Source organism: Wyeomyia smithii, chromosome 2 (genome assembly GCF_029784165.1).
Source record: "Wyeomyia smithii strain HCP4-BCI-WySm-NY-G18 chromosome 2, ASM2978416v1, whole genome shotgun sequence".
NCBI classification, from domain to species: domain Eukaryota; kingdom Metazoa; phylum Arthropoda; class Insecta; order Diptera; family Culicidae; genus Wyeomyia; species Wyeomyia smithii.
In genome coordinates this window covers 223,304,162-223,318,312 of record NC_073695.1, presented here as the reverse complement: position 1 = coordinate 223,318,312, position 14,151 = coordinate 223,304,162, and the positions used below count along the sequence as shown (strand labels likewise).

General features: G+C 42.9%; 1 protein-coding gene across 9 annotated transcripts in view; it reads left to right on the top strand.

The window, feature by feature from the left end:
• The window catches only part of LOC129725164 (phospholipase B1, membrane-associated-like), a 41,748-nt gene extending 28,551 nt beyond the window's left edge, over window positions 1-13,197 (top strand). For 7 of the 9 annotated variants that reach the window (XM_055680663.1, XM_055680665.1, XM_055680664.1 and 4 more), the window contains 5 exons: window positions 31-209; window positions 262-704; window positions 763-880; window positions 941-1,014; window positions 12,904-13,197. In XM_055680663.1, coding sequence (XP_055536638.1) covers window positions 31-209; window positions 262-704; window positions 763-880; window positions 941-1,014; window positions 12,904-13,039 — 950 coding nt within the window. In that variant the 3' untranslated portion in view covers window positions 13,040-13,197. Of the gene's footprint in view, window positions 1-30; window positions 210-261; window positions 705-762; window positions 881-940; window positions 1,015-1,083; window positions 1,823-12,903 lie in introns of those variants that run through there. The other 2 variants (XR_008728029.1, XM_055680666.1) reach the window with 2 other exon arrangements.
• Window positions 13,198-14,151: the final 954 nt, after the last annotated feature.

The following is a 14,151-nucleotide window of genomic DNA, read 5'->3' as shown; positions in this document are numbered from 1 at the left end:
CTGTCAACTTTTTACTTCTTTTCTCTATAGGAGACATCAACGTGGTGGCCGCAATCGGTGACTCGGTCATCACAGCCAGTGGAGCTTCCGCTACAAGCTTCCTGGAGCTCTACACAGAAAACCGAGGACTATCCTGGTGCATCGGTGGTCAGTGGAACTGGCGGAACGCCACCACACTTCCTAATATTTTAAAAGTTTTTAATCCTAAGGTACTGTCATAGGTAAAATAACAAATTCATTTCTAATCAATGCCTATTCTAGTTGGTAGGTTACTCGTACCGCGACTCCTATAGCTTCCACTGGGACTCGCAGTTCAACAATGCAGAAATCGGTGCCATTTCGAAAGAACTCCCACACATGGCGCGCCAGATGGTGACGCGTATCAAGTCGGACCGGAGGGTGAACTTCAAGAAGGACTGGAAGGTACTGACGATCACCATCGGCGGTAATGACATTTGTGCGTACGTGTGCACAATGCGCAATCCGGACACGCTGGCGATCAAACATCGTCGGAATCTGCTGACAACGTTACGTTACCTGCGGGACAATCTGCCGCGAACGTTTGTCAACATCGTTTCAATGCCGGACGTCAACACGGTAGTGTCCCTGCCGGGGAAACCTACCATCTGCTGGATACTGCACCACGCCGAGTGTCCCTGCTGGGTTGGCCCAATTCATAACTCGTCGGATGCGTCCCGGGCTAGGTAGAATCCTATATGATAGTTTGAATATAAGTTTTTACTATCGTTTCGTAACTGTAAGGTGGGCTAAAATACAGCAACAGTACAAAAGAGTGGAGGAAGAAGTACCAATGATGGACGAGTTTCGAGGACTTGATGAGTTCGCAGTAGTTCATCAGCCATGGACAAAACAACTCTCGGTACGGAACATTTTTTTTTACAAACAAAACATTTTTTTTCGAAATTTTATTTATTCACAGCTAAGAAATGCCAAAGGAGTCGACTACACGCTGCTATCCTATGACTGTTTCCACATGAGTCAAAAAGGACATGCGTAAGTATGATTTATGTCTTAAATAACAATGTTTGGATATTTTCAAAGTTCGCTTTTATTTCATAAAAGATAACAGACTGCATAATGCCTTCAAGTTCTATAAAAGTCCGGTTCATTCAACCAGTAAAGTTGATCATCATTGGGATCAGAGAAATGGATTTCTCTCACTATTTCAGACCTCGCTCGAATTGTAAATATTGTACGATTTCTGGCTTCTGGACATCCACCTGATTTTATAGTTAGCTGTACTTTACTGTTTTTTAGTTATTTTCCAGGAACTGGAAGTCTACATCTTGAATTTTTAAATTGAAAATTTTGAATCCTTCCACACTATTTCCAAAGTTATTTTATAGTGTTGGATAAAAGTTATTGTTATTGATCATTGTCAAATGCAACAATGCAAGTAATGTAACAAACAGCCTTATGTAATTTTACGTCAGCTTGCGGTTGTGACTGTGCACACAAACCTTCGGTTATTTACTAAAGGAAATGCTGCGGTACCTACCTCTGACGTTGCTATCACAACTACCGGTACTGGTACCCGCAGTAGCTACCGATGCTGGTACCCGATAATATTATTTTTTAAGTAAGTATTTAATAAGTCATCAAGAGGACAATTTGTTGTTCAACTCCACATCGGTATATTATTGGCTGCATCTCTGTACTGAGGCACCTTTTGATAACACAGCGCAAAGCGTAAAATTTGATGGCCGACAGGCTTTGATTGCCACCATCTAAAAACAGTTGTGTGTTGTTAAAATACGGCAGAACTGGAGAAAGTTACTGGCCAATACACCTACCTCTGAAACTGTCGACCGTGCTAGGGAAAGCAAGCATTAAAAGACCAATCAGAGATCAACTTCTGCGTGTTTACGAGGCTTGCCAATTTTCAACAGTACAATAGTTCGAATATAGACTGTTCCGAAAATTATAAATACATCTTCTTTTTTGAATAAAACAAAAAATACAGGATTTTTCGGGTCATTTTATTCTGAAGTATAGATAATAAGTGTTTTCTTTCCAGTTTCAATTCAAGTTGGGATTATTTTTCGTAGGATACGCGAGTTCTCTAACTTTTCTCTTAACACTACTCATAAGCTTTTGTACAGTGTGTTCTCCGACCATTTTTACCACTTTAAGCCAATCTTTTTTAAGTTTTTCAACATTGTCCGCTGCTTTGATATAATTTCCTCAGCTTTGCCTTGGTCAAAGCCCAAAAAGTTTCGATAGGGCGAATTTCAGGGCAGTTTGGAGGATTCATCTCCTTTGGGACACATGTGACATTATTTGTTTTATACCACCCTAGTGCATCCTTAGAGTAATGGCAGGAAACAAGATCGGGCCAAAAGATTGGAGGATTGTTATGCTGCTTAACCATGGGTAACAACCTTTTCTGCACACACTCTTTCACGTAAATTTTACCATTCATTGTGTCATTCGTAATGAATGGACGAGATTTTTTCCCACATTCACAAATGGCCTGCCAAAGCATTACCTTCTTGCCGAATTTTTCGGTGTGAATGGCTTTCACTGGTCCAGGGACATCCTTTCCCTTCGGTGATGTATAAAATTGCGGTCCTGGCAGAGTCTTATAGTCCAGTTTTATGTAGGTTTCGTCATCCATGATAACACACCCCATTTTTTTGGTCAGAAGTTTGTCATAAAGCTTCCGAGCTCTCGGTTTCACAGATTCAGCTTGTTTTGGATTTCGTTTTGGCTGCTTCTGCTTCCGACGGGTCTGCAAACCCATTCTTCCCTTGGCACGCATAACGTTACTCGCCGAGGTTCCAAGCTTTCTCGCCACATCTCGTACTGATACTGAAGGATGCCGCTTGTAGTATTCCTTAACCTTTTTGTCCATTGTGGGATCAACAGGCCCGGGTTTACTACCACGTCTTGGGGCATCAGTATATGTGCACTCTTCACAATACTTCCGCAATGCGGTTTGAACTGCTCCGACACTTATACCTTCTTCTCTGGCTAATTTTCTTATAGAAAGACCACTTACGGTGCCCCATTTGTGCACAATTCACTTTCTTTGCTCGGGAGAAAGGCCACGCATTTTCAAAATTTCGCACTAAATGTTAGAAAAAATGACAGCATCTGTTTCTTCTGGATGTAAATAACAGGACGCAGCCAACGTTTGGTTGAATACTGCACGTTATTTGAAATGATGGTTGATCGTAAGTGTATTTATAATTATCGGAACGGTCTATAATTAAAATACAATTTTCTGTATTTGGGCGGATACTTACTTACTTTCCTGGTGAAACATCCCTCAGTACAATGCGTTACGTCCTCGGTCCATAGCCGCTTGTCTCCAGTTTCTTGAGAGTCCCTTACTTCCAAGCATGCTTGTCCTCAGTATGTGAAAAGAGCGGAGAAAAAATTCACCGCGCACTTCCCTTTCAATATGTGCCTGCGTGTAGCAATCAGCTTTCACCACACTACTTCTTTCTGCACTCCAAAGTGTCTCAACCACTTATAGAGAGACAAACACACTTCCAGCTCACCCCACATATGAGAGAAACAAGAGGGGTGAATCACTCTGAAGAGAATACGCAGAACACCACAGTGTACACTGGCGAGTAGTCCGGAAAGTGAAAAAAACCTACCGGGCAGAAGTGTAGTCCTCGTGTAGCTACATCGCGAAAACGAATTCGACATAAGTAAACTCGACCGACACGAGCAACGCAGTCTATTTTTTTGCTCCCAATCTCTTTTCCTCTTCTGCCATACTAAATAAACAAACTGTAAAAAGCACCGCAGACAACTCTGCTGTGTAATTACTGTGCGTAATGTCCATACGTGTGAGAAAATACACCATAGTTCATTGTTTCGCAGGAGAGAGATGTCAGATTTCACCGCGGTGCTTTCTGGGAGCTCGCCAGATACGCTTGGTCCGTCCTTCTCTTCTAGCATGTGCGTTGATTTGCTCTTTGGTGTGAGAGCAGTTGTTTGCGCAGTGCAAGATGTTCTCCTGCACTCTAGAGATTTTCTGAGGAGAAAAGACAAGCCTGCTTCCAAGATCTTGCTCCACTTGGTCTAACCATCTAGCTCGTTGTGCACCTCTACGTCTTTTACCGGCTGGATTCGAGACGAACACCATTTTTGCGGGATTATTGTCCGGCATTCTTACAACATGTCCCGCCCATGGTCCCCTTCAGCTTTCGCGATTTTCTGGATACTGGATACTTCGCCTCCATACACCATCCTCACATACTCCGCCGAAGATAGTCCTAAGCACACGTGGTTTGAAAACGGCTAGTGCTTGCAAGTCCTCCTCGACCATTGTCCATGTCTCGTGCCCGTAGAAGACTACTGGTCTTACAAGCGTCTTGTACATGGTGCACTTGGTACGGGGGCGAAGTTTACCAGACCTCAAAGTCTTGTGGAGTCCGTAGTAGGCACGACTTCCAGCTACAATACGTCTGCAGTTGTTGTCTGACGTTACCAAAGATCCAAGGTATACAAATTCGTCAACCACCTCGAACTCGTCTTCAGCAACCGCCTGGAACGTCCTTCCGACATGGTCCACATCGTCAGCGAAGCAGACGAGCTGGCTGGACTCATTGAAGATCGTTCCCCGCATGTTAAAGGCCGCACGTTTCATCGCACCTTCAAGCGCAATGTTGGACAGGAGGCAGGAAAGACCGTCGGCTCGTCAGAGTCCTTTGCGTGTTTCAAACGGGCTTGATAACGCACCCGAAATCTTCACACAGCACTGTACACCATCCATCGTGGCCTTGACAAGACTGGTCTTGTTAGTTTCGCAGGAATCCATTTCCGTCCATGATTTTTCATAGCTTTACACGGTTGATAGTATTGTAGGCGGCCTTGGAGTCGATGAATAGGTAGTGCGTGGGGAGTTGGTATTCGCGACACTTTGGATGATCTGCCGCAGCGTGAAGATTTGGTCCGTTGTCGATCGCCCAGCCACAAAACCGACTTGATAACTTCCAACAAACCTCCCTGCTAGCGGCGAGAGACGGCGAAAGACGATCTGGGAGAGCACTTTGTAGGCTACGTTGAAAAACGTGATCGCTCGATAGTTCTCACATTCCAACTAGTCGCCCTTTTTTGTGTTGGGCATATTACTCCATCCTTCCACTCCTCCGGTAGCTGTTCTGTATCCCAGATCCTGACTATCAGCTGGTGCAAACAGGAAGCCAACCTATCCGAGCCCAGTTTGATAAGCTCCGCTGCGATTCAATCTTTTCCAGCTGATTTTTGGTTCTTGAGCTGCTTGATGGCATCCTTAACTTCACCTATCGTTGGGGTCGGAATGTCTCTCTCATCCGCTGTGCTGACGAAGTCGTTCCTCTTGCCGTCTTGGTCCTCTGCCTCTGCGCCATTCAGGTGTTCATTGTAGTGCTGCTTCCACCTGTCGATCACCTCACGTTCATCCGTCAAGATTCCTCCATCCTTATCCCGACATATTTCAGCTCGCGGTACAAAGCCGGCTCACACTGTTTCCACAGCTGCATAAACGTGATAGAAATTATTTTGACCCAGATTTTAGAGCCATAGTGCCTCCAGGAAAGTTGATCCATTAATTATTCTCCATTTTATAGAAGTTGCAATTTTGTGATTAATCCACTTAACAGTGAGAAGCGAATCTTACTTTTTTCATTCTTGCATATAAAAATTCACTTTGCTCGGCAAAGTTAATGCACATTTTATAAGAAATAATATTCTCAAAGGTACCATACTTCCATCTGCCTTTTTAAATGGACTTTTGTGAAATTTTCTACAGATTGCCACAAAAAAATCATTTGTTTTTAAATACAACATTAAGTGGTGATTTTCTACAATTTTCCAATGTTTTACAATGTTGATCACTATCGCAAAACACACAATTTCTTCCAAGAGAGTAATTTTTATCTCACATATTTCATCAGTAATTGACGATTTTTATTGAAACAATGCACTAATTTACTAACAGATGTCTTTAAAATCGGCAAATATCTGCAGACTAAACCTTATCTATATTTAAGTATAAGTAAAACGTCGTTCAGTCCAGATATAGGCATTTGTCTCTCTTTGGTGCAGATATTTGTAAATGAATAAGTGCATTATTTTGAAAAATCTTTAATAACTAAATAAACTTTAAAGATAAAAATAAACTTTCTTCGATGAACTTGTGTGTTTTATTGTAGTTAACAACATTGTAGAACATTGAAAAATTTTTAGAAAATCACTACAAAAAGTTATATTAAATAAATTATTTGAAGGGGCAAGTTGTTTCTTACAAAATGTGCTAAAACTTTACTCAGTTAAGTGGATTTTTATATGCAAAAATGAGAAAAATATAACTCATTTCTCACTTTTAGGTACATTAATCTCCAAATTCGAACTTTTACAAAATGGAGAATAATTATTAGAACAACTTTACTGAAGACACTATTACTCTAAAATCATTATTTTTTTAGTTAAGAGTAATTAGTGTTAATTAGCGCATTATTCTAGTAAAAATCGTCAACAACCAAAAATATATGTGAGATAAAAATATACTTTCTTCAGAGATATTGTTTGTTTCGTTGTAGCAAACATTTTTGTAGAACATTCGAAAATTGTAGTAAAAAACTCAAAAAAGGTAAATAGCAAAAAATATTTTTAATAGCAATCTATAGAAACTCCACAAAAGTCCAACAACTTTGCTGAAGACGTTACGGCTCTAGAATCAATTTTTTGGGTCAAAATAATATCGATCACGTTTTTGCAGCTTCGGAAACAGTGTGCGGCGTTCAGTTTCTTGTAGAACTTTCGTGTTTTTTTGCGAACGATGCAGCTGCTCCATTTCCTTGTCCCGGAACACGTGGGTCTGCTGTCTTCGCTTTAGTTTATATCGCATTTGGACGGATGCATAGATGATTTTATGATTTTCCAATCGATTGCAGCAAGAATGAAGAAAATCCATTGAAAACTAATCGACCTATTAGCACTTGAATTGGACAAATTTTCTGTTTTTCCGATTTAGATTTCCATTTTACCTCCATTTAGAAGAAGTGAGCAATCCGCCCACGAACTGATCTAAAAAGCTGGTTCTTCACAGTGAATCTTTTTCAAAGAGCGGTAACTCACCCCTATTGTACTTGAGAGTGGTGGCCGTAGATCGGATTCACTACTAAATGGAAATACGTCTTAACTTGACGATGGACAATCTTAGAATGAACGTTTATTTAAATTTATTCTATGACATTAAAATGATTATTCGTCGCTTGCTAGGTTTACACCTCCAACACTCCTCCTCGACGGGAGAATCCTGGCTCCATCACGAAACAGTGTTTGCTTGTTACGTTGTAGCGGCTTCGTCATCATGTCAGCTAGCATTTCATTCGTGGGAAGGTACTGTGGACGAATGACTCCTTGCTGCTTCAGTTGACGTGCATAGTGATATTTAGTATCAACATGCTTCGAGCGGCGTTCATTAAGGTTGCACTCAAGTTGCTTTATGGCACTCTGGTTATCTTCATTTACAATAACTGGTAATTGAGTGTGGATTCCCAAATCGTCGAATAGGCGTAATATCCAGCATAATTCTTTGGAGCTTTCCGTAATAGCGACATATTCAGCTTCGGAACTGCTCAATGTTACGCAATCTTGCTTCCTGGAGCACCATCCAATCATTCCTCCTGCGTACCGGATCAAATAGCCCGTGGTTGATTTCCGGTCCTTGGTATCACCGGCGCAGTCAGCATCGACGAAAACTTCCAAGTGCGTGGAATCTATTCCCAGGATTAACTCGCCTTTAAGATACCGCAGAATACATTTCGCCTCCACCCAGTCAGCTTGCGATGGGCAGCTGGTTTTCGTGCCCAGGATAGATACAGCTGCGGCGATATCTGGCCGGGTACACATGGCCACGTACCAATCAATCCACCAATCAAGCTTGAATATTGTTGATTATTCGGCAGCGGAATCTCCTCCTTGGGATGCAAGTGGCCAGGATCCAATGGGATAGTAGACGGCCTTGCTTCTTCGAGACCGAATCTTGCCAGAAGCTTCTGGATGTACGTTCTCTGATTGAGTGCAACGTACTCATTATAACGGGTAACTTGGATTCCGAGGAATAATTTGATGTCCCCGAGAGACGTTCTCTTGAAGTTTTGGTTCAGCTGTTCGATGATGCCCTCGCATTCCTGTACTGACTCACATATTATGACAAAATCATCAACGTACACAGCAATATAAACGATTTTTCCATCGCTCCTCCTGACGTAGAGACAACAGTCGTTCTTCGACGGCTTGAAACCCATTTGCACGAGCGTCTTGTTCAGTTTGTGGTTCCAGATGCGAGTAGCTTGCTTCAACCCGTACAATCCTTTACGTAGACGACAAACCATATTATCTCCATCCACTGTGACCCAGGAGGTAACCGCATGAACACTGGATCTTTTAAGTCCCCATTCAAATATGCTGTTCTTACATCTGCATGCTTGAGGAGAAGTTTAGTGTGCGGAAGATTAGTGTGCGGAACGTTATTTGCTTCACAACAGGGGCAAAAACTTCATCATAATCTACTCCATATTTTTGTGTGAAACCTTGTGCAACTAACCGCGCTTTGTGTCGGATGACTTTTCCATTCTCGTCCGTTTTCTTCTTGAAAATCCAGCGGCATCCGATGGTTTTATTGCCCGCCGGTAATGTGGTTAGCTCCCACATCGACTGCAATTCTTCCAGCATGGCTTTTCTCCACGTTGCCTTCTCTGCACTCTCTACTGCTTCTCTAAAAGTACGAGGCTCATCATTCTCGTGACGTGCTAGTCTACCATCTGGACAGTAGTATTGAGGTGGGATACCTTTCGTAATCCTGGTCGATTGCCGACGTACATCTACAGTTTGTTCTAGCTCCTTTTCAGCTTCTATATTTGATTCTTCTCCATTGGCATCCTCGTACAGACTATCGTCCAAAATATCACGGATTTCTGCATCTTGGTTTACTTTACCATCGGAGTTCACGACATCTGGTTCCACTTTCTCAACTGCTGGTTCAATCTGCCCCAGTTTTTCCACTACCTCCGCATCACAATCGGTTTGTTTGAACAGCGCAAAATGATAAAATGACATACTGTCATCTTCGCCAGAAGTTTCCACTTTGTCTCTCATGATAGGTAAGAAACGAGCATCCCGACTTATCGTCACCTTGTTGGTCTTCGTTTCGATGAACCGCCATGCCTTATGCTGTATCGAATAACCGACAAAAGTCAATTTTTCGGCTTTGGATTCCAGCTTCGATCGCTTGATCTCAGGAACAAACACGTATGCTGATGATCCGAACACTTGCAGGTTCGAGACATCTGGTTTGACTCCATTCCATATTTCGTACGGTGTTTGATCAATCGGTTTCGTTGGTAACATATTTTGAAGATAATTCGCCGTGTTGACTGCTTCACCCCAGTAACGGTTATGCATACCTGCTTCTAAAAGTAGACATCTGGCCATCTCCACCAAGGAACGGTTCTTACTTTCGGCCACACCGTTCTGCTGCGGTGTATATGCTGCTGTGAACTGTTGCTGGATGCCTTCACGTTTTAGGAACGCCATGAGTTTGAAACTATGATATTCTCGTCCTTGATTGGATCGTAGAACTTTCGGCGGCCTGCCGAACTGCGTTTTCATTAACAGCACAAATTCTTGGATTCGCTCGAATGTTTCTGTCTTTTCTCGCAAAAGGTACAACATTGTATACCGGCTGTGGTCTTCAATCAGCGTCAGAAAATACCGACGACCACCCGGAGTTACTGTCCTCATTGGTCCACACAGGACACTGTGTACCAGATCCATAACAGCCTATGTTTTCTTTTGGGATCGCTTTGGAAATGGCAACCTTGCCATCTTTCCCTGTATACAAGTCTCGCAAGGTAACTTCATACCACACTGCTTGATCTTGATGCCAGTTGCTAATTGTCGCTTTTCCAGTTCCTGAACCGCCTTGATTTCACGATGACCTAGCTTCCGGTGCCAGTCATGTAAACAATTCTTCTCGTTGCAATGCTCGTTCACGGCGCCCACGCGTTCCACCATGTGTAAGTGATAGAGTCCGTTGCTACGCCTCGCCACAGCTGCAATTCGTGCCCCTTTGGCAATTGTACAGCCGTTCTCGTTGAACTCAACCTTTGCGCCTCTCTGAACTCATTTTCCCACAGATACCAGATTCATGTCAAGATCGGGAACGTACAGCACACCAGTTAGTCGAATCTGCTTCGCTTCACCATTCTGCCCATAACAGTGAACTTGGCAATCACCAACTCCTTCTCCAATGGCTGTCTTCCCATCAGCAACCGTAACGAATCTTGGAACATCATCTCGTGGGTCCTTGACAGACACGAAAAAATCCAGATTAGCGCACATGTGTGAGCTGACACCAGAATCCACAATCCACTTGGTCACTGGTGCTTCACTTACAGTGAAAACGAAATCTTCATCAGCAGATTCCGCTTTTCTCGCTTTCGCCGGTTGTTTAGCAACTTTCTTAGTCTCCTTGAGAACGGATTTTTCGTTTTGAGAAAACTCACCCTGGTTTTGTTTTTGCCACAATCTGCAGTCTCGCTTCTTGTGACCGGCCTTCTGACAGTGGTGGCAAACGAGGGCTCTCATCTTTCCATCCACTTTTAATACCGCCGAATCAGCCGAAGCCATTCCGCTTCGTTTCTGAACCTCAATTATGATTTTATCCTTCACAAGGGCCAGCGTAAGTTCGTCTTCCGACCGGTTTTCCAGGGTAGTCGTCAAAGCATCAAAAGAACTCGGTAGACTTCGGAATACTAGAATTACTTGCAAATCGTCATCCAGTGTAGTACCGGCGTTAGCCAGTTTGTCGAACAGGCTTTCGAATACTTGCAGATGCTTCTCGATGTCATCTCCGTCATGGAAATGCAGGTCACAAATTCGCTTCATAAGATGAACTTTTGCCGTCAGCGACTTTTTCTCATGCTGCTTTTCGAGATTTTTCCATACTCCCTTTGCAGTTTGCGTCCCCCGGATATAACCGTGTTGATTCCTGCTCAGCAAAAGTCCGATAGTCGCACGCGCTTTTTGATCCCCATCGTCCCAGGCAGCTAGCTCCGCGACATTTGCTCGATTTGCAGCTTCTTCCGGCTTGTTTCCAGGAACGATGTATTTCCAAAGACCTTCGCGTATCAACAGTAATTCAACTTCAAGTTTCCATGCTTCATAGTTTTCATTCGTCAGTTTCGAAATTCCGGATCTTTCTATCTTTAACTTTGAATGGCCCACAGCCTATTGTACTTGAGAGTGGTGGCCGTAGATCGGATTTACTACTAAATGGAAATACGTCTTACCTTGACGATGGACAGTCTTAGAATGAACGTTTATTAAAATTTATTCTATGACATTAAAATGATTATTCGTCGCTTGCTAGGTTTACACCTCCAACAACCCCTTACTTCAGGAAAAAGCTGATAGCTGATTTTGTTGATCAGACAGCACGCGAAAGTCAAGTTACATCTCTTTTACCAAGGGCAAAAGTCGCGCTCGGAAATGCAATAGAATTCCCATTCCCACCTGCAACCGGCTTTCTGCTCTGCTATGCACAACCCATTCAGCAGCCACGCACGAGGGCACGCAAAAAAAATACTTGCCGCAACGCTAACGCCGAGTACGCACACGAATGGATAACAAAAGTGGAATGAGAAAAGACCGAAAGAACTGTTTCACTGATCTTCTGAATCGATATAGATGCATGCGATCCACACGCTGATCAGAAAAGTCAGTTCTTTGAAATAATCAAAAAATTGAAAGTCGAAACGAGTATTTTGAAACTTTTTGACACTCTTAGAAAAATCTACCGTGGAAAACCCACATTTTTGTGAATCCATATTTCAGGACAAAAAAAAAAAAGAAACATAACATTACATGGCAGTTCCCGAAGAAACGGTAAATATCTTTTCTGTCAAGCGGGTAGTTATGGGTTAGTAAAATCAAGCCACACGATATTCAGGCAAAACAGTGTTGAAACCACAAATGGCCGACTTCGAGCCATCACCTTGAATGTTCAAAGGCACAAGACTCAGTAGTAGTTAATGCTCTTGTGAAGCAAACATAAAATAACGTTTTCACTAGGAACGCTTCACCTATTTCAGAGTTTTCAGAGAATAGCAAGTCTGGTGGAGTAAATGCTCGGACAATGCCACTAAAAGATGAAAAAATACTGATCGCAACAGGGTTTGTTCGTAACATTCGGCATGGACCGAGGCAACAAAAACAAACCACGAGTGGAATCTCGGTACCTGGAGCTGCAGGTCGCTGAATTTAAAAAGCGGAGACAAGGGATCAGTTGCGCTCATCTGATAAGCACATTCTTGAACAACTTTGTATGACGAACTTGAAGTCCTTAAGTAGTACTACAACTTTGTCGAAAAGAGTATTCGTACTCAAATACCGGGGCCGTGAGAGCTCATTTAAGGAAATTATCGTGATTATTATCGCGATTGTAATAATTATCGCGACAGTTTGCGAGAATGTGCTCTTACAGCTCCGGTGTTTGAGTACCGGCAATACTCTCTTCGACAATGATTTAGTACTACTTGAGTACTATATATGCTGTCAATCCTCATACATTACAATATTTTATTATTGGTTATAACTTTTCCAAACAAATGTTCGAACAAATAGCGCCTTCAAAATTGGCTACCCAGATATTTTTAAATTTAATATTGTTTACAGATTATTGTTAGGATTGGCGAATTATTCAAATAACACTTTGAATTAACTGACAAATTTTGCTCCCAGACTCGGGACTGGATTTCGAGAGAAAATCTCAACGGGCAGAATTGAATGCGAATTTTATCGCTTCAAGCGCTGTCTATCACTAGATATTTGCTGATGTTGTACAAATCATAACCGCGTTTCAATTTACCATTACAGACGCGCTGCAGCCGCCCTGTGGAATAACATGCTGGAACCGCCCGGAAAAAAGCGAATTACCTGGAATCCCCCTTATGAGGACTTTCGCTGTCCGTCTCGGAGCAACCCCTACTTCTACACCTATGACAACAGCTGATGGTGACTGATTTGGCAAGTACCTGCAAGCGTACCCGCACGGAGTACGTGAGGAATTCAAATCGTCAACGCACTCAGCCGGGAAAGATGTAAATTATGTAAAAAGCCAGAGGATCCAATAAAGAACGCTGCTGTACGTTAAACAGTAGGTATAATAATGACAGTGTACCAAATTAGGACAGTTTCAATTTCGATTTCGGTAGACAACCCAAAGCCCGGAGATCGTCCGAACCTTCGCCGATTGACATTCACGCTGCATACCGCGTGTAATTTCACTTTTTTACGTAATTTCAATTCATAACTTTTCTCCGCTGTTGTAAGCACGCGTCCCATCGCACGCCCGGTGTGACCTACTGCGAATATGTGACGCGGTTTCCAACAGCCGAGATAGCTGCCCCCTTCGCGAAATGTGCAAATAATAGTTGGGAGCACCGCACTTAAGGGTGAAGTGCTTTACCGAAGCATAAATCATCTTAGGAAAATGCGACTGACCAACCATTCTTACCAGCTGAGTGGCTTACACTTTGCCCTCTATAAAATCCCGAACTACGGTCGCATACGATGACCCTACGTCAATTAACTAATTGGCATGTTTCGCACCTCCAAGCTATTACGCGTCGCGGCGGCTACCTCTTATCTCTTACGTACGCGGCTAAAACTGGGCAAACAGGTGAGTAATGCGGCATAAATCTCCTTCCGATGTCGGCCCCTCCGCTGACAGAGCCGTACTCAGTGACCCAAAAAATCGCAAAAAAAGATCAATCGAGATCGGTAGCTTGACAACCCCCTCGGGTTCACCAGCAGACCTGGTCCGGCTCGACACTTGGCTTTCTGAGTGTTTATTTGCTCATCACACTATCCGCCGCATGATTAAACGCATAATCCGAAAAACAAATACAGCTTATTGTGCTTTGGTTCTGCTTTTCTCTGCTCTGCTCTGGTCGACTGCTAAGTGTGTTATCATTACCGAATTTCGCCGTATTGTCTTCTTTTCTTCGGTTCCGTGAGCAGTAGCACCACGGTTATACAGTAGCACACACAATAGGATAATTAATTGAGTGAAGAAATGCACACCACTTCACTTCGCTCTGAATGGATAATCATCGGCTGAAG